Source organism: Poecilia formosa, unplaced genomic scaffold, assembly GCF_000485575.1.
Source record: "Poecilia formosa unplaced genomic scaffold, Poecilia_formosa-5.1.2 Scaffold38, whole genome shotgun sequence".
NCBI lineage: Eukaryota > Metazoa > Chordata > Actinopteri > Cyprinodontiformes > Poeciliidae > Poecilia > Poecilia formosa.
In genome coordinates this window covers 1,687,525-1,708,793 of record NW_006799977.1, presented here as the reverse complement: position 1 = coordinate 1,708,793, position 21,269 = coordinate 1,687,525, and the positions used below count along the sequence as shown (strand labels likewise).

Here is a 21,269-nt window from a genome sequence, read left to right as displayed (position 1 = left end):
TCCACCCTTTTGGTGCATTTGCATTGGCTAGCTTTGTTGCTTTGCCTGTTTCATTGGCTGACTGCTTGGACCGATAATCTCATATCCATCTTTGGACATGACCTGATGTCTGTTCTAATGTCCCCGAGTTGCTCAACAGCTCTCTTGTGTCCAACCTTTTCTTAGGTAAGTTTTAAGCTTAGCAATAAGGCCTTAGTCACCTCCGCTCTCCCATCAGTTCCTCTTTCTCCCTGACTTTTCACCTACCATCTACCTCTAACACAACATCAGTGACCTTTAGTTACAGTTACACATTTCACCACATTTCAAGTTCAATGTCAAAATCACATTTATAACCTTTTAGTTTCTCTGATTTAGCATTCATTTATAATTTTATAATAACCACTACTTATTAGTTACTCTTATTATAATCATGATGTGAGTCATTACAGACATTTCTGAAAAGAAACCAAGAATAATTCATTATTCCAATTATTTGACACCATGTTACAGTTACTTCTTTCATCGTTAAGTACTTCCATAAGTGTAAGAGTAAATATTCTTATAATCAAACCAACATCAACCACCGGTTAAACCAATATTGATTATTAACTTAATTATAAGTTATCATTATTAATTCAAGTATTTTACTCTGGGTTTTATCCAATTACTCAAAATGTTTAGATTTTATTCTTTAAACCTTTAATGCCCTGAATGAGCAGTCTGAACTATTTTTAATCACTGCAGGCTGGAAACTTCCTCTTTCTCCAGGAAACCTGCTCTTCCTGTTTCATAACTGTCTTTCTGTCTGACTATGATTTTTTATGATTAAATAGAAAAAAGTAGAATTAAAGCAAGACACAATAACAACACACACAACCAGATTAATTTTATCACCGTCTGACTCTACTGTTGGGTCTTGATATCACCTGTGTAATCAGTTTTAAAGATAACTTTATTTATTGTTATTATTAAACTAAAATCTCCAGCATGGGGAAGTGGGATGAGCTCGACTTTTCTCGACACCTGCTTTTGTTGACAACCACATTACATCACTACATATTTACACTTTACATAGCTTCCTGCTGAGGTACTTAAGTTTGAGAAAAGTGACAAAAACAAAAACAAAAAAAAAATTAATTTAAGCAAGTAAGCTCTTGGAAAGTCACTATACAGTTAATCTAATTACTGTTGCAACAAACATCATCTGGAAGCACTTGTNAGTTAATCTAATTACTGTTGCAACAAACATCATCTGGAAGCACTTGTGCAGATATAAAATTTTAGCTTATGTTCAGTGGAATTTATACTATTATACCCAAGTTTAACATTTTGTATTTTAGAGGATCACAGTTGGAAAATGGACTCAGAGTCTGTTTGAGAAACATTATACCAAAACATGCAATATAAACATGTTGTAGCATTTAATAGCCAACAGATTATACATCCTTAATTAAACCATTTCATGTATTTCATGAAGAAAAGAAAGCAAGTGAAGGAGATCCAATTAAAAAAAGAGATTCATGTATGTTAGATTATGTTGTCCACAGCACAATCTTTATCAGTTTGAGAGAGCACACAGAGGTAATGAGAAGACAAGGTCATAGGGAAATGAAGAGCTTCAGGCTTTGATGAAGAAATAAGTATAGGCAATAGGAGGGGAGAAAAAAAAAGATAAAATAAAGTCACATGAAAGAATACAAGTGCCTGGATCGTGTTGTGCAGGGCATATGGTTTTACTTAAAAAGAGCTCAGTTTACTGCAAAGAGAAGAACATTTCAGCAAGACAGGTGGGGGGAGGGGGGGATCACTTGTCCACACAGAATAATTTTCCCGCACTGTTCCTGACAGCTTTTCGAAATGAGCTCTGGTGTGATTCGATTTATGTAGGTCTGCAATATCTACTATAGAGCTGGGAACTCTTATAGAGCACTCTATTGCTAATTTTAATGTCTCAGAGATTTCCACAACAGGATGTGCCTGAGTTGATCAGACGGTGGAGAAGGTTGTCCTGCACTGCACCAAGCGTGGCCACTTTGATCCCTCCCTTCCTTCAGCTAAACCATCCCCAAACATCCACAACCCATTTCTTGAAACATACATTTTTGACACATGTGCATCTTAGAGTTACATCCCCAACAATGGTCATTTTTACTGATAGAAGTATTAATGCACAGATTGCATTTAAACCACTCATTTAGAACCCCATAATTCTTCTTCATGATTCTCCTTCATCCCAGTCTGCAGGAGGGGGAGGGCCCGAGGCAATGTGAAATCTAAAAAATAAAAAATAAAAATCCCAGCAGCTTTGAATTCAACATCAAAAAGCCGTATGTGAGGGAAGAGAAAAGCGGGAAGGAATGCAGCGAGTTTTAAACATCTTAATTAGGCGGTGGAATGGTTTGGAGAAAAAAAGAAATGGGATTTAGCTCATCAGAAATGAAAAGATCACACACAGTTTAGTTTAATAGACTAAATAAATGAAATATAGTCGTATATGCAAAATAACAGTGCAATACACCAAATTATTCTCCAATTTTGGATGTATATCAACAATAAGATGTTGGGGAAACCATCAAAAGTGGCCAGAAGAAATATTTAAAACTTTCAGCATGAAGCAGGAAATCCCAAATAGAACAGCGCCTGGTGTTTTCAGCCGCTACAAGCCACTCACTGTTTGTAGAATCTGTTACATTAAGCTGCACCCTGCAAAAGGAACCATGTATTTTCACAAAGCAGACAGTTCTGCTCTATTGAAAAAGCCCCATGAGAACAATTACCTTGAAGAGACTTGCTGCTGTGTGAGCCGCAGAGAGTAATACCATTTCTAATGTGTTTGCAATCCCTCTGCTGCAGCAGCAGAGGTAAAGCAACCAACACGCTACCCATAGAATTGAAATGCTTGCAAAAAGCCTTTTATGTATCCCTGGATGATGAAGCGGCTCTACCGAAGAGGAATGTAAAGGCAAAATGCCGAATGGATTTAGGGGAAACTGGTGTGTAGCAGCTTCTTCTGAAGAGTGTGTCCATTTTATATCTCTGCTATAGGGGATAAGAAATGTCCAAAAGAAATCGCTACATTCTAAACATACCAAATAATGCTCTAGTGCAGAAGCACTCCTACCATTTAAATTTTTTGTCACATTGCAACCTCAAATTTCAGTGCAATTGATTGATGTCTATGTGACAGCGCAACACAAACTGGTATATCACTGTGAAGTGGAAAGAAAATGTATCAAAAAATGTTTTACAAATACAACTCAGAATATTGTGGAATAAATGTATTTTTAATTTCCTTTAATCAAACAGGCCTAAAAAACTAGGACAGTCATTTTCTAAAGAAGTCAAGAAAAAGAAATTAAGACATTTTCAGATCATTATTTAATTAATTAATTAAATAACTCATTCATTCATTCATTGATCTTTACAGTCTACTGAAATGTTCTGACATGAAATAGGAGAGTTGTAGAAAGTAGTAAAAAACTAATAACCACTACTGAGTGTGTAATTTCATCTCAGTATAAATCCAGCTGTTCTGTAAAGGCTACTTTTGGAATATTAGTAAAACTAGGCAAGCACAGCATTAACCAGAGATTGGGATTATCTGATAACAATCCCACTTATACAGTGTATTCATACACTGTAAATATTCCCTTATGAAGGGCAAGAAGAAAGTTACTGTTGAAATAAAGCCACATGCATTGTAGGGGGTCAAATTAAAGAACTGGACAAAAGTGTTCTGGTCAGATAACACAAATATCTGATCATTTATCAGGTTTTTATTTATGAGAACTTTAGAAAACCACGTATCCATTTTATTTTCACTTCACAATTAAGTCCCATTTTGTTCTGATCCATATCATAAAATTCCAATATTTCACTATTTCATACGACATTGAAGTTTGTCGTATGAAATAGTGAAACGATAGAAGTAATTTCCCACAAGGCACTGCAGTGTACGTAAATACAGCAAGTAAAAATTGAACTACGGTTTCAGAACAATTACTCGGAGTATGCTTTCAGACGGACAACAAATCAAATTATTTTATAGGAATCCCACCAGCAATAACTCAAGACAGGCTGGAGTAAATGGCCATCAGAGAAAGGTGAAAGAAGAGGGTAGATTCAGGAATTCAAACATGTTCTGCACAGGTTACGAGCTCTGTTAACAATAAGAGCATTATGGGTGTCTAACTGTTAATTTTAGAAAGTTACAGATAATAAACACCAATAGCCCCTACATGACTTTATAACTATGTGCGAGAAGGGGATCTATTCCACATGGAGTCCAGAAAAACTATAAATCAAGTTTACAAGCGGATCAACTCAGCTGCACGTATCTTCACTGATATACTGCAGAGAGCAGCAGTAAGGCCAAAGCCCACCGGCTTGCCTCTGTAACAGCTGATCGTCATATGAGGCGGTGGTAGTCAAGATTCAAGTTTAATGAAAATAAAATAAAAACACTGCAGCAGATTGTGCTGCTACTGTACAGAAATAGCTTGTTTTTGTCTTTCAGTTGCATCTATGCATGGTAAACAAGTGCAAGCTGCAATCCCTCCCTGCACTTTAATCTCTGAGTGCGTGTTTGAACTTATAAGGTGAAAAGATATTTGCTAAGCTACATTTTCTTGGCCTCCAACTCAAACATCAGCACCAGAGCATCATCAAAACAGAAATAGTCCACATAACCAAGATGCTCACATCGCTGTAAATAAATGCTGCTGAATAATTTAATCTGCTGCTCTGCTTTCACATTTTCTCTCTTGCTTCCAGGAAGATCTTCAAAGTCCAGTTTCACTCTTAGGAATGCAATAGCAATAAATCTGAGCTCGATGCACAGCTGTGCCCCAACATATCGATGGCAGACCACAGTAACCAACAAAGCTTGGACTTTTACTATCTTGTAATGCGACTGAGTTTGAATTTGTTCATTTGATTAAAAATGTTATGATACAGGTGTCAATGACCTTTTTAAGTGGAGGTTTTTTTCAAAGGGATGTGAAGAAAAAACTATAAACACATTTAGCTTGAAGAATCAGTAAAATGACAAAGTTAGTATTTGTTTAGTCTTGACTTAGACAACTAAGATTATCAGTAGATGCTGAAAATGTTTGCATAAAGGGTTAAACTGGGGATAAAATGAGTTGCTTTAAAGGAGGCATTAGAAAATAGTGATGAAGAACATCTACACTGGTTACTGAAGCATAAATAATGACCCTCGTACAACTTGGCAGCACTTTTGATATCTAATCTCTAATGTGCAAGCAGAGATCTTGTCATTTTGTTGACTGTGCAACCAAGAGACAAGATGATCTGCTTGATGTGAATTTCAAGAAGTGATTCACCACTGGGACATATTGCCTTTGAAGTGACCCGTCAGCCTGCCATTAGTATAAATAGTGAGAATTTCTTCTACAGAAACATGACCTAGGTATCAACACTATGCAAACTTTAATCATAAATGGAAATTCTGCATTATCACCTCTAATGTAACTTTGCATCTATACATAATGAATGAATGCAGCAAAATATCTTTGTTTTCCAGTAAAAGTCAGGATGAATTTAGTTAGAGGACAATGTCAGCTTGACAAAGTGACATCAAACAAAACTACTCTGCACACAAAAGTCTATAAAACATTTAATTTCTATTCTACTGAATAACAGCGAGGTAAATACATAGCACACTGTATGCTAGGTAGCTGGTTACTGTTAGACTAGTCATACAGTTTAAAAGATATAGAAAAAAAACACAGAACAGACAAGCTATTGACAAGTATTTATGTATTAGGACAATGGCATTTTTTGACACATTATTGTGTTTTAGGTATATTTATGGGGAGCTTTGATCCTAAACAGAAACTTTAATATATAACAAAAAAAAAAAAAACAATTTAAAGCCTCACCTAAAATCAATTGATGAAAAGTACCACCTATGCAGCTGCACAGCACACTTGTCACTTTTACAACTGCTTCACAGCAAAAGTGTTGAGAAGAACATCTAGAGGTCTCATGTTAGAAACATAAACATACAGGCAACACACATATTCAACAAGTCATATCTATTTTCAGATGCAGTCAGTTTGTGAGACCAAGCGATGATTAAAGCATACCATCGAATGCTAACCGCTGCCCTCTGTGGCCTCCCTGAGAAAAGATAGGCTGCCAGACATGAGCAGTGTGTGAACCACCTGATCCCCTGTAAACTGCTTGACCTGACCGAGACCCCAGAAAACAGCTGAGGTCTGAAACTAGTGAAAGACACAGTGAAGTGAATTGAATAGACTTCTGGTCTAACATACAGAAAGTCCCATCTGTTTTCATTGCCAAGTTTTCTCTCCCATGTTAGGCTTAATTGGACATGTCATGGCTGAGTGTGGGCAATATATTAAAAGTTTTGCTGGACAAACATATATAAAAACAAATTCCAATCAAGATGATAATTTTGATAGTTTGGCACCAAAAACGGGTACTACCTTGCATGACTTTTTTTTTTTATTAACGTTTTGAAATTGTTTTAAGATATGTGTTTAAAACTCGACTTCAAAACCTAAATATGACACTAACTTGAATCAAAGCAAAGCTAAGATCCTGTTAGCCTAGGCTAACTTCTATTGTAATTTAATACTCATTTCTGTCAATATGATAAGTTTTGACTTCAAATTACACATTAAAGGTAATGTTTTAATTAACAGGCTGGGAAACAAATTGTTTGCTGGTCGAAAATGTAAAGAATTATAACTATTTAAAACTAGAAATATGTCTAGTGCTCTGTAGCCTAGCTTTCTTTATGCTAATTTTAGAGATCTGGGCATATAAAGTTGGATTTTTTGTAGGTGTGACATTATCAGTGTGTCAGCTCCTGCTACTTGTTCTCCTGTTAGTTGATTAGTGATTAAACTACTGGCTGTTAAAACGTCCAGCAGTTAGCACCTAAATTAGTTCCTAAAGGTTAAACAAGAAGGCAGCCAAGTTAACTTTTGACATGTTCAGTCTTTTGCTTGAAATTATACCCTGTACAATATATGGAATCACAGTTAACTTTGTAATATTATTGTATGGCATATTGTAATTTCTAAGAGCACATATGTGGGCTCCAAGATTCCTTAATTCACAAACTCGAGCAATTTTCCAGACTGGCTGAGATGCTGAACTGCATAGAGTGAACTGAGAAAATTACATCATGACAGAAAAAAAAAAGAAATCGTTTCCAAAAAATGTTGGTGAAACTTGTTCTCGCCATGTTGTAACATGCAGCCCTAATAACTAATCCAATTATTTATAAAAATAATTACATACTAGTATTAATAAGCAATTGTACTGCTATTTTCTGAGTAGAGTAGTAGCTCAAATAAATGTTCTTCAATTTTATTGATAAAGAAGTCACAAAATTACATAAGTTATTCTTCATCACATGCTCAGTATATTGCATGTTCTTTGTATAAAGAGGACATAAAAGGGAAGAAAATAAAGTTTACAGCATTTTCTCATGTATAGCTCTGAAGATAAAAAATCTATATTTTTTTTCTTTTTGCCAGGCATATTTTTTTTCAAGTGTTTTATGATCATGTGCAGATTCAAAATGAGAGAAATAAGAGCAAGAGAGGTAAGTTTTCCTGCTCCCTTGGGGAAAATGCTTTGAAGTTCAGAGATCTATCAGACTCAGCTTCAGTTTGGCACATCTATCACCACCACCTCCATTGTGACTCCCCTGCATCACACCTTATTACCTGCCAAAGCTTTTATACACATCTTTTATCCTGAACAATGTTTTTACCCATTTCAGTCTCATAAAGCTGCAAACCCCTCTTTTTTTAGCACTGTGTTAAAATGAACATGTTGCAGCAAAAACATACAGCTAACTGAGTGAACAAGCACTGAATGCATGTCCAGTATGCTGAGCACTTGGTGTGGCTACAGGTGGCTGGTGGCTCTGAGCCAGATAACTGTCCCCACCCCCACTTTCTGTATGACGGGAGGAAAGACAGGTGACCTAGCAGCCTGTGAAGTCTGCAGTGCAAAAACTTCAGAGAGAGTGACTAGTTGTATTGGCTGATAAAGGGGAGGGAGATAGAGAGAAATGGAGAGAGCGCGGATGAAGGGAAGAGACAGCTGCGGCTCTGTAGATTAGAACTGAAAACTGTGCTGTCTTTTTCTGTGCTCAGCTTTTGAACTGTGTTTTCGCCTGCTGGAGTTGATGATTGGCTGAGAAAAAGCCTGGTCGATAGTAGACCGGACCAATTTTAAACTCTCTGCAAAAGGCTCAAATGGGAAATATTTAACCTTATATCAAGTTTTTAAAAAAATAAGAACAAGTCTCCTGCACTGGAACTGTTTAAAAATCCCTATTTATTTTTAGGAAAAAGCAAATTGCATAAACTCATCAAGACTTAATAGTAAATTTTAATATATATGCCACTATAAAGTTGATGCAAACATTGTTATTTCCCAAAGTCTGCAGTCTGGGACTCTATGATCCTACACATTATTTATGCCCTGCAGTGTGCAATGCTTCCATGCCTGAAATGAAATTCAACTCATAAAAACGCTACCATGTTTTACGGCAAGTTTATTCTGCTCAGTGCAGTAAGATGTGATGTACCCTGTTATGACAAATCATGTGATTATCAAACTATATCTAAGCTGGTGATAAGTTTGGGTACTAGGATGAAAAACTCCTCTATAGATGGTTGAATGCTGTCCTGGAGGTGTATTTACACACAATAATAAAACATCCTGCAGATCTTCTTCCTTATGACATAAAGGATGAAATTTGTGGTCTTCTAGTAGTTTTTGAGGGAAAATGACTCACTCCATCATGGATGCAGGTATGGAGCAGCAGTCCTGTATCGCTGTGAGCGGAGAGGTGAGGTGGGCCGTGTAGGACGCCTCCACCACCTGCTTGTTTCTGTTCACCACATCCAGGTAGCGGTTAAACTTTTCGCGAATCTTCTTGGCCAACTGCAGAAAGGAAACACAAAATGTTAATAAAACTATTTGAAATGAACATTTATGTTAGCATTTGCAAATATAAAGACTGCAACTAAGACAGACTAATCAGAAACATTTACATTTTAGGAAATATCTGTTGTTGTGGATCATTGGTTTTACATTTACCTCTGTTCTATTAAAACAGTTAAGTAGGGGCAATTGTTATAATTTTCAGCAAATTTACTTTTGTAAATTTGTAAATATAATCTTTATATTTACATTCTATTTGTAAATATAAAGATTGCAACATATACAGACTAATCATAATTTATTCTTAATTTAGTATATATCGGTCTTTGGAACTCATATGCTTTATGTTGACCTCTGCCCCTTTCTGTGCCCTGAAGATCTAAAAGCATAAAAAAAAATAAAATAAAATAAAAATTTAAATGGCACTGTTACGTTTTCTTGTAAGTAACCAACAGGATGTGGAATAGTACGGATTATTCAAACCTGGACTGAATTATTCTTCCATAATTAAAGATTCTTTAAAACACAAATAATATGCAACTAGATTTGCTTTTTGTTAAATGATGTCAATCTTATTCTGTATTCTCCTCAGCTGGATCTATTTAGGGAATTCCCATCTGTCTGGATCCTGGAATCACCCACTTCAGCACACAACACACAAACAATCTAAAATCTATGGGCCGTTTAAACATTCACATGCACAAACATTCACGTGTATTATTTATTATCAAGGAAGCTGAGTAACATCAAAGATGCTTCAGGCCTCAGGCTACACAGAGTGTGAAATTCATCATGATTAACTGCAGAAATATGTGATGGATGGCTAAAGCTCAAGAATACAAACTTGCCGTCACGCTGCTCAGTAATTTAATTTAAAAAAAAATATCAACCCTGACCAACAAGAGTGAGCCAATCAAAAAGCTGTGCTATTGCAAATACTTGCAATGATGAAAATTCACACGACACAACCCTAATTTAAATGTACAATCCACAACCATCTTTCATGTGTTGTGCACTTATGTATGCAAAAGACTATCAAGTAGTCATCTTTTTGATACTGCATGTTTTCTCAGAGGCAATATATATTTCAAAAAGAGGGAGAAAAAAAATCAGCTTTTTCACTGATGTTTTTCCCCCCTGAACCACTTTAAATTATGCAGTGTTTTCTTTAAAAGGACACGTTTTGAGTTGCACATCCATGTACTCGTTCTGAATGGGGATCCAGATATTTCAGGAATCCAAGAAATATATCTGCAACAGTGTTGTTGCACAACACCTCCCCCCCCCCCTTCCCTCCAGCCCACTTCCCCATGCTTCCAGCATGGGGAAGTGGGCTGAGCTCGACTTTTCTCGACAACAGCCTCCTGGGAGGTAATGACAACAAATAGCTCATTCTTAATTCCAAAATACATTGAGAAAAAAATGTAACGGTGTTAAAAATAAAATCCAAAGGTATGGCATCTTTTTATGAGCAATTTGGTCTGACTTTAATTTTCTGTCAACTTTTTCTGACAAAATTTGAGAAAATTTTAAGACAACTCTGACTCTATAACCCTAAAGTATTTTTGGAATATTTTCAACCTTAGCTCTCCTCAGATTCTGCACAGATAGTAGAATATAAACAAAAGGATTATCGATGGTAGAATCACTTTCTACATCTATTCAAAGTGAACCAGCAGAAACAAAAGGAGGAAACAAACATATAAAATAAATAAAATACCACCTAAATTGATCAAGAAGTAAAGCTTGTCAATGTCTCATAATAACTTCAGATTTTGAGTTTTTCTACTACAGCTTCAACAATGCCTTGACTTATGGCAGAGATTGTTTGTACTACCTATGATGGCAACAGTTGCGTTACTTTTTATTTCCTGTTTTAATATTTTTAAGTTACCCGCTTATAAGAATGTGTTTTATTTGGATATTTTTCTGGTGTCTCATAGGTGTTATGTTTTGGATCATTATCCATCTAAAAGACTCCAGTAGATACCAGATAAAATATTTCTGATGCAGTCCCAATAAATCACAGGTCCTCCACCATAACTAAACACTAGACGCTGGTTCTGCTCTCGCTGTTGGACCGCCACTACACAGTACTGGTAGTAATATATCACAGACATAGCTCAACGTCCACCAGACTGAACTCTCACACCGAACGTCTGCTTAAAACTGCAGCATGCAACTTAAGAAAAAAAAAAGAAGATTTTACATATGTATTAAAATATATCTTGTGTCTAAATTAGGTGAATTTATTGCCAGACAATTTTTCCGTTTTGCCAGATAACATAATAGCAGTTATACCTAAAGCGAAAAATTGACAGCCATTTCAGGCGATAGGCAGTGATCGGTGATCGGCAGAGATCGGCCTCATGGATGATCAGTATCAGAATCGGCAGTGAAAAACCTGATCGGAGCATCCTTAGTTCTGAGTGACTCAATCTTCTCAAAACAGAACTAAATACACAGCCACTAAACACACTGGGGATGGTTTATACAAATCTCAGCTATATTGAGATTTATAATTAATATCTGATCAAATGTAGTTCAAGTGACTGAAGGCATGTGTGATGCTACAGAAGCAGATTGGTTGATTTCCTGTTTGCGACATGGCTTTGGGTTTAACTGCATACAAAGCAGATAACTTTAGCATCTACCAATTACTCAAGGCAGAAGCTAAAGTTGTGACAAACACAACTTAAGTTTGTGTAATTATATTAAGTTAAATGTTTATATGTTGTTCAGGAATTACTTAATACCACCAATCTTTCTGTTGTTGAGTCTTAGAAAAAATGTCTGTTCCGCTTACTTTGCTCCCAAAAGATGCGAGAGCTTCTGGAGCATTTTGTTGTTCCAGAGCAGAAGGAAAAAAACAAAAAAAAAACACACACAAAAAAAAAACACAAAAAGCTTTAGATTAAGTGCATAAACTTATACGAATCATTAACATAAGGTGTTAAAACCAGAAACCAAAACAAGACATTGTTGTCCAAATGCCTTCCACAGGCACACAATCATAAGCCTTTCTGAATACAAATGAAAGCTTATTTTCACAGTATCTGAACCCCCTTTGTTCACATCCCATAATTACTGCTACTTGCAAAAAAGTCTGTGACTGAAACCAGTAACAGGAAATAAAAAATAAAAAAAAAAGAAAAAGAAAAAAGTGAGCGACCCCGACCCACTGACCGCTTTATACACCTAATCAGTCAGCCGCTATTCCTATTTGGACCTTAATGGGAGCCTGAGGCGCAGCTCGCAATTACTGCCTCTACAAGCAACACAGACAGCATGACACGTACACGTTGTCACACAGCAACTTCAAGGTAAAATCCTCCGTAGTGGTAATGTGAATTTCACGGCAATTAGCTAAAGTGAACTTTGCTTTGAATATGGATAAATTGGCCAGAGTTCAGCTGTGGAGGGCTTCTCTGGCAGGGGGAGGGAGTGACAGAAGCCCAATTCAAGTTTTAACAGAAATTACTTAAAAGAAACAAAACTCTTTTGGTGATGTAAGTTAGAGCTTAGGTTACAGTGCGCCATGAAGCAGCCAAACCAATCTGCTCTCCTCACATTAACCAAACTCTCCAGAACACAAGAGCTCTACTCTCCACCATGTGAATCACTCCACCAGCCTCTTGTAAAGCCCACCGGACCAGAATCGGCCACCACAAGCACTTACTGGAAACCATGTCAACATTCCATATTATTCCAGAGTCCTCACTTTCTTTTGGCCCAATTTTAGAGTACAAATACCATTGTTTGTAATGATTATGTATTCAATATTTCTACCGCAGGCAAGCTTTAAATATGAAAACTAGAAAAACTGTGGACAGACAGATCAGTGTCTAGCAATGTTAAATTAGTCATGTATTGACTTCCTGTTTCCATGGTCTAATATGACACCACAGAATCCAATTTCTTAAAATAGCTAAAAGAAAATAACTTTTCGCTAGAGTCAGAGAAATAAAATATTTAAAACTGAAATGGTGAGAGCGTGACTGGATGAGTAGCCAAGTTTATCTTGCAACCAGACCCAGAGAGAAGGATGGTAGAGCAGGTACGAATAAAAATATCCCAAACGTCCATGGTTGGGGAACTTTAGCCATTTCTCTTTTCAAGAGAAGGCTATGCTAAAGAATTTGCAAAAGGGATTTTATACATATAAATCCTAGCAAGCCAAGTAGCTACACAGATAAATAACTACATAATTATATAGCTAGCTACCTATCTATATAGCTAGCTACATAAATAGGTTCTAGAGAGCTAGAACCACGTAATACAATGCTCACAAAAAGAAAAAATATAAAATGTATAATATTAATATAAATATAAAATGTATAATATTAAAAAATAATAATACATATTATGGACCTTGATCTAGTATCACCAACATGACAGGCATGGAGAATAGGTGTATGGCTATAAAAAAATTCTCACTTTTCCACTTGATTTCACTTGAACATCTACACGTAATAACTGATGCATTTATTTTTTAAAGATGAGCTTATACAAAATTACATGAAATAAACATCTGTTCAATGCAATACTTTTTTTGTTGGAAAAATAATTCAAATAGAATCTATTTTTTGACATGACAAGAATCCATCCAATTCTAGCTGTCCTTTTGAATTCTGAATGCTCAAAGCTCATGCTTTTTCAAAATGAAGGAATGCACTGTAAAACTCTAAAAGTGGTTAAATTTGTTGATATGTGGATAGCATTAAACAAATACAGGTTTTCCCCTAAACATTTCCAATGATGTTCAGAAAAGAAAACTGTTCCAGAGAGACTGTATTCATCTTTACCACTTCTGACCTGTGTGCGTGACTCAATCAATCAAGGCTATGGCTTTCTTTGAAGCAACATATGGAAGAACAGACCACAACCGAAACATGAGACACTTATAAACAATAATCAAAGAAAACGCTGCATTTATGAAGTGAGCAAGTAAGATTAATGGAACAAATACAGTGCATTTCCAAACTCGTTGATCTATCGTGACAAGTACGTATAATTCTGAAATTGGCAACAATAATCAAGGCAATTATATTTCCATAAACAAACAGCCCTATGCTTTCGACAGTTTTGATGTCATTTAGCCACAGAGTAAACACTGTTCTTAGCGCAGTTCCCAAACTGCACTAAGAACAGTGTCACAAATAATGCTGGTACATAAAATCTCATTGAGCATATAAGCATTTAAGTTAGGGATGCAATGATCCACTTTTTTCTTTTCCAATACCGATACAGGTGTCTGAAGGGTGGTATCGGCTGATACGATACAGAAAAAATGTGCTGAATTGACTTAAAATCGTTATTTTTTTTGTTTTGTTTTTTAAACAGAGTACAATTACTTGGTAAGGACCAGTACAATCAACAGCTTCACAAGCCAAGTCAAACATGTAAAACCAACATAACTTTAATTTGTTCAGTCAGTGCAATTAGGAATATAACAGTCAATGTAAAATAAATAAAGAAACTGACACAAATAACAGGTTGACTACCAAGGTCAAACAAAAAAGTGAACCACAACTAACGTTTGAAATGGTTCCGAAAGTGCACTTAGGAATTCTAAATGTATTTTAAAATGAATAAAGTGAACATCGCTCAGAGCACAACGCGTAGACTGTTGTGCAGATCATGCACATTGTCATCGATACCCAATTAAGTTTTTATTCCTACACAGGGACTGATACAGATATTACAGATATTAATACTGGATCGGTGCATCTCTAATTAAAGGTATGGCTGAATTTTCTAAGCTGGAAAAAGATCTTCCAACTACATATGGAGATGCAACGAGTGCCTAATCCATTTTTATTACCGTCGCCTGTGCACAGACAGCATGTGATCCAGTTGCCCTTACAACTATGGCTTTAAGAAGATTAAAGCAAATTTAAAATTCATTCTATTTTCCTCAATGCAAATAACCTGCTTAAATTTAATGATTTGACAGCATATGTCAATGAGCAGGATAGTGAGACAAAGACGGACACAGAGAGAGAGAGCCTGTCGTTACAGAGGGACAGATGTCTGCACAGCAGTCTGAATAATGAATTTCCATGAGGACAGCCTCGCTGAAGATGCCGGTGGCTCCTTTTTGTGGATCCTTGTCTGTTGCTCTTCTTCGCTTTCTCCCATCTCAACTGTTTCTCTGCAGATACTCTCCTAATTGAACCTCGCCTTGGCTCAGGGACACAGCCCCTCTGCTAGAGAGCGAGAGCGAGCCAACTATGTCAGAGCTATAATCTGAAGTAGTTGGAGCCAACCTCAGGAGGGTTACGCTGAGAATTTATGGGCACCATTTAGGCTGGCCGCTGAAATAAATACTTCAAGTCTCAGACTGAGCAACTTCACTTCTGGAGTCTACAAAAAAAAAAAGATGCTCATTTAAAAAGATAATGGGAAGTGTTTTAACGTTGTATTTTGTGATGTGTTACACCACAAAACAATGCTTTAAAATCAGTTTCAACTGCCACTGGAATACTAAATACCAGCAAGGTGCGAGACACTGTACTCCACTCACTTCCATGTGCTGACACAGAAAGAAACAAACAGAGAGAGTCACCGGAGAAATGCAAACAATCGTCAACCTGTCTGTTCTTGCTGGTGGCTGTTTACCACTGTGGTGTACATTGTCACTTTTCCAAGATCCCTGACGCAGAAAAGCAAACACAAACACACACTTTTACACACCGTGTCTGCACTCAATTATGTTAGATTTGACACAGGGTGCCAAAAAACCCAGAGTAGATTTCTTTTTCCACAGTAAAATCCAAAATGTGGCACAAAATTTTGACATTTGGGTAGAAGGGAGATGATTAAATAAAAGCATTTCATTTTAGCAACAGCTCATCTGTCTTCCTAACGGTTTGTCCAAAGCTTTGCGCTCTTACTATAACGAGGAGCGGAAAGGGATGGATAGCCAGCGACAGAGGAGTAAAAAGAAATAAATAAGTTACCAAACTTCAAAGCCGCAGGGACAGGAGATATTGAATTTTAATAAACCCCCTGGTGTCTGTCCTCAGTGTTGCTGAAGTGAACGCTACACAAGACCACAGACATTCGCCATGGCACATGCATGCACAGACAGGCAGGAGAACGAGTGCATACACACACGCACACGCACACGCACACACACACACACACACACACAGCAGAGGTCTTTGTTACTCACCTGCTGAACTTCTGTCTCTCCGTTTGATGTCTTCTCTGTGTACACGAATGAGTTGAAAATCCTCTGGAGAGAGAGACAGAGAGCGAGAGAGAGAGAAAGCAGAGACAATGAGGTTGGACCAGGTAAAGACTGGAGACCAGCACCTATAAAACCTGGCCAGAAAGGACTAACTTAATTAAGAGTGACCATCAAGGCTCTCTATTAAGGCGGAGTGTTAGTGATACATCTCCATCTCTGTGCTGATGACCGATGTTTATCGTCATGTAAAAATTTGAATCCCATGGTTATAGAGTGAAGTATGTAGCTTAAGAAATGCATCTAAGCAACTCATTTTATTTAAGGTCTCCTCCATAAACATTATGAACATAAATTATATTGAATTTGTCCAATCTACATTAATGTTTGTCAAAATGCCATTGATGCATCACTCCACCTGCATGCCAATGACCAAGTTGTTTTCCATATTCAATATTCTCTGAAATTCAGGAACGACAAGACTTAACTCTGTTACTGAAACAGATTCATGCACCAATACCAATTCACATTACTTAGGTGGTCCCTTAAAATTAAATGATGAGATTAAAAGGTGTCCCTCAGGGCACTGCAATTGAGCCTACACTTGTCATGTCAATACAGTTTCTCTGTCTTTAAATTAGTCTGCATGGTACATTTGACATTGCCATTTTTTCCACCTAAAATTTACGCTTAATGCTGAATAAACTGTTTTAGTACAGTGTTTGAATCCATGTGTTGCCATTTTGGGAATTCATACTTTCTTTTTATACCAGTAAACCATTTTTTGTCCATCAATCATACATTTTATAGGAATGCTGTCAAAAATTCCCAAATCTGCTGTAAAATTTAAATCACTTCTACCTTAAATATAAATAATCAATTTCCAGTTCACATTATGATGCGACAGATTTTAACTCCTAATCAAACTGAAATCTTTGAGTAACCTCCTGATATTACATATTTAAGACATATAAACATTTTCATAAAGTAGACAATGAATAAATAAAAAAAATACATTCAATCATGTTGTAAAACACAATATAAATAAATGTTGACTGATTTAATTAAAGGCTAAAAAAACATCACATTAATACCAAATAGAACATTATCAAAATGAAATATTTTACAGCAGATGGTACCATAATTCCTGCACAATGTGCTCCAACTGAAGGTAGTGTGTGTATGTATTTTTTTTTAATAAATAATGTCTTTATTGTAACATGAAAAAAGAGTTGTTACAGCCAGAATACATCAATGTTTTATCACCAGTGTCTATATAAATGTCTATGTTTTAACAATATTGTTCGAAAATGCATGGACAATGTCAAGATTACAGTCTCTGAAATTAAAGAGTCGACACAATGCTACCTGGAGACTTTTTCATCAGTTATATTGAAGTATTACAAGTATAAAGTCAATTTTTGTACATATATCTTAGGTTTAAGCAGATGTAAAAATGAGGTTGTGTGTCAATAAATTAGCACGGCAAAAGAAACTCTTACTAGATGAACTCCACATATTTTTGAAGAAAGGTCATAATATGAATTCATGGTTGGTGAAAATGCAATAATTAGGAATAGTCATGTTTGAAAAGAACACATGCCAACTACAAGTCTTTGATAACAATAATTATGGATGCCAAGTAAACTGGCAGAAGAAGCTACTAATGAGCTTGCCTTTCCAGCTGGATACTGAGAAAAGTCTGAGGTAAAATAGTTCCCTCAACCGACCAACTGTTGGCTGAATAATGAGTCCAGTCGCTGGTCCGGAATCAGTCCTTGTGATCATTTTGTCCAACGTAACTTACAATTACTGATACTTACAGCCACTGATTAGGAAATGTATTATCATTTAGATCACTGGAATCTTAGATGATCCATTAAGTTATGGCAAGCGTATCAGTCCCAACAATAATGTCGCTTTACTGAACATTTGTAATTGGAAATGCACCAATCAGTTGCTGGAGGTCGGAATAGTCTGATTTTAATCCAATCTGACCTGTGATCAGTAGGTCAAATACAGAAGAATCAGGGGTTTTTTTTCTTTGTTCTAAATAAAGAGTAAGAACACACACCATTTTCAGTCAACACTTCATTCAACATCTATTGTGATGCACTTCTTGACTTTAAAGAAAATTAAACACATTGGGGACATAATGTGTCCCCAATGTGTACAAATGGGGATTAACATTGAGAGTCCTTCATTTTCTGTTAGATACAGAACTCCTACTACAAGTAAAGCACCTGAAGCACATTGCTTAAAATGACTAAATAAAACCTTTATCAGTCAAAATGTAAAACCTGACAGGTGAATCATTTTTGTGATCTGGATCTCTTTTTAAGCATTTATTTGAGACCATCTGTTAAGTCCATGCACAGCAACAAATCTACAGAACAATAACTGAAAAACAAAAGAATAAATGTTTTAAAATCTTAGATTTCAACTGGAATGAAATTCTGCAGTGGGACCTTTAGAGAACGCCGCAAAAACACATTTCCTGAAACTTCAACGAGCTAAAGCAACATAGCAAGAAAGAGGGAGGCAACATTTCTACACAGCATAGTGAGAAACTGACGGATGTAACGCAGAAATAAACTACTTTAAGGTGAAACAGCTAAATGTAGTTCAACAAACTACTAAGGCTGTACTTAGATTTCCATACGGCTGTAATAATCATTAAAACATTTTTACCCAGATGATGTAGGAGGCTGCTTAAAATCAGCTCAAACATTTGCTCCAGAAATAACTTGAAATTACACTTGAAATTACATAAAATCAGGGGGAAAAAAACCATTGGAAATAAACAAAAACCTAAGTAGTACTTTTTTTTATTTTTTTTGCACAAACTGGACCAATTTTTAAAAATAATACTAAAAAGGTAAGCAATAACCTCAACTGCTAACACCCACCACCCCCGAATTATTGCGACATCATAGTCCTTTCCTTAAGTTCCCTGGTTGACATCGAAAATGTGTCACCTCAGTGTCGTCCAGCTCCAGCACAGATCGACTGTTTTCTTTAGCTGGGCTCACAGGGTGATGTTACATTTCCACATTTACCTTGCAGGCTGAGGCGTTTTAGAAGCCCCTGATGTATACTAAGTGAGCAGGAAGCAGGAGTGGAGCATTCAGACCTGGAGAAAATGAGTCCTGGTATGACCTTACCGCTCAGAAAGCCCAGAGCCGTCTGGTAAATGTGCACCTGCTGTGACACATAAACATACAATAACAAGCATGCTTTCCTTCAAATGGACTCTAATGCACAGCTATGTACACAGTTTTCTCAAGCCCAGGCAGTAGCACTCTGTGGAAGCTACAAACAGAGGAAAAACTAACATTTGTGTTGTGGCAGCAGGTAGGCAGGTGGTTCACTCGAGGCTGAACCATCACACACAAAGCCCTAAATTGTCTGGTTTCTACTGTGCAGCCATTTCCTGCTGTCTGTCTACACCTTTTGTAGACACATTCCAGAGGGCCAGCAACAACTTCAAATACACCGCACTAACCTGGAGTGCCCTTAAATCTCAACTGCTCTGGAGATTTTTAGTGATGTGATACTGAAATGGTTTTCAGTAGAAAATATGATCCACAATATGCAGACATCTATAACACCATGGAAGAAAAAAAAAAAATAGAGAAAAACTTTCAGAGCATGGTCCATGACCGTCTTTTTTTACACCATTTCCAATTTCTGCTTGTTAAATTTCCCAGCACGTAAATAAAAAACACAACGCTGATAAATAACTAGGGCAGTTTTATAAGCTAAAGAGGGTTGTAGCTACATGAATGACCAGTGAGCGTGTTTGATAATGTAGAGGCAATCAGTATTTAGACTTGAGAAATTATAAACTAACTTATAAATTAATTGAAATATATTGACAGGTTACTCACCAGGACCAATAATCATTACTTAAAGCTGCAATGTCAAAGTGTCCACAAAATGTCTCCTGACATTTTTTTTTTTTTTTTATAAAAACAACTGTGCAAATAAATTTCAATCGGTAATTTAGCAAGACTAAATGTCTTTAGACTACATGATAATGTGGACATGGAGTTTGTCCACTCCCTCAGTTCTACAACAATAACTTTAATAGACACAAAAACACAACGTAAGTGTAATTGTTTCAACACGAGCGGTCAAACAGAATTTCAAGATGTTGGCGTTCAATAATCTTATTTGCCAATTACAATAAAAGGTAGATATTTTTATTATTATTTTTTTAATTCACTGAAAACTCACAAATTTAGCAGTTAATTTCCATCATAAAAGTCCCCACAATCCTGTCTAAAACAATATCCTCAGCCCATTTCATTCAGTATTTAACTGCTATTAAGAACACAAACACAAACTAGTTAGTATGTTAGTCTCCCAAACATACTAAGAGAAATACAAACCGATGATCTGATTCGTCATCTTTACCATCGCCGTTTTTTGTGCAATCATTTCATGATACTAAGTTAATATCATGCTTCATCATGTTTTACTCACACACAGGTAAAACCACATTTCACTACAGAGTTATTTGCAAGGAGTAAATTCCAGCAGAACTGCCACAACATAGCAGGAATTATGTTTTTAAAGTTTAAAACTACACATACTTAAGAAGAGGGGGACATTGAGGAAAGAGCTCTCAATTCTTCCATGCACTCAGCAAACTTTAAGAAAAAAAACAAAAAAAAACCGAGTGAGAAAACTCCTGTTGTTGATTAGCCACAGGTTAGCTGCCTTTGCCCCATCGCCTCGAGTGTTTGTTGTTGGAGCTGTTTTGCGGTTTTCACAGCTACAGAGCAGTCAGCGAGGAATGCTCGCCTCTGAAACCTGAGAGGCCTGGGGCTGTCTGAGCCACTGGGGCCCCGTGGGCTACCGTGACCCGTAATCAAACAAGGACACCAAAAACTGTTGGTGTCTGAGCATATTCAAACTTTTCTGTGCAAACCACTGCCAAGCATTTCTGGGAAAATGGAAGCTCCACTGCCTTTGTGAAGGTCTTCACACCACTTGAGTCCTTCCACACTGCATCAAGTTCTGCAAACTCCATTGTATTCAATTGGGATTTCATGTGATATACCAGCACATAATTATAAAGTGAAACAAAAATGAAATATGGTTTTCTTATATAAAAAAAAAAATCTTAAAA

General features: G+C 36.5%; 1 protein-coding gene across 1 annotated transcript in view; it reads right to left on the bottom strand.

Annotated features, from left to right (window-relative positions):
- Positions 1-21,269, bottom strand: part of cachd1 (cache domain containing 1) — an 80,825-nt gene that overhangs the window by 31,907 nt on the left and 27,649 nt on the right. The window contains exons 2-3 of the mRNA XM_007550867.2: positions 16,118-16,180; positions 8,792-8,940 (exon numbers count right to left, since the gene is read on the bottom strand). Coding sequence (XP_007550929.1) covers positions 8,792-8,940; positions 16,118-16,180 — 212 coding nt within the window. The remainder of the gene's footprint in view (positions 1-8,791; positions 8,941-16,117; positions 16,181-21,269) is intronic.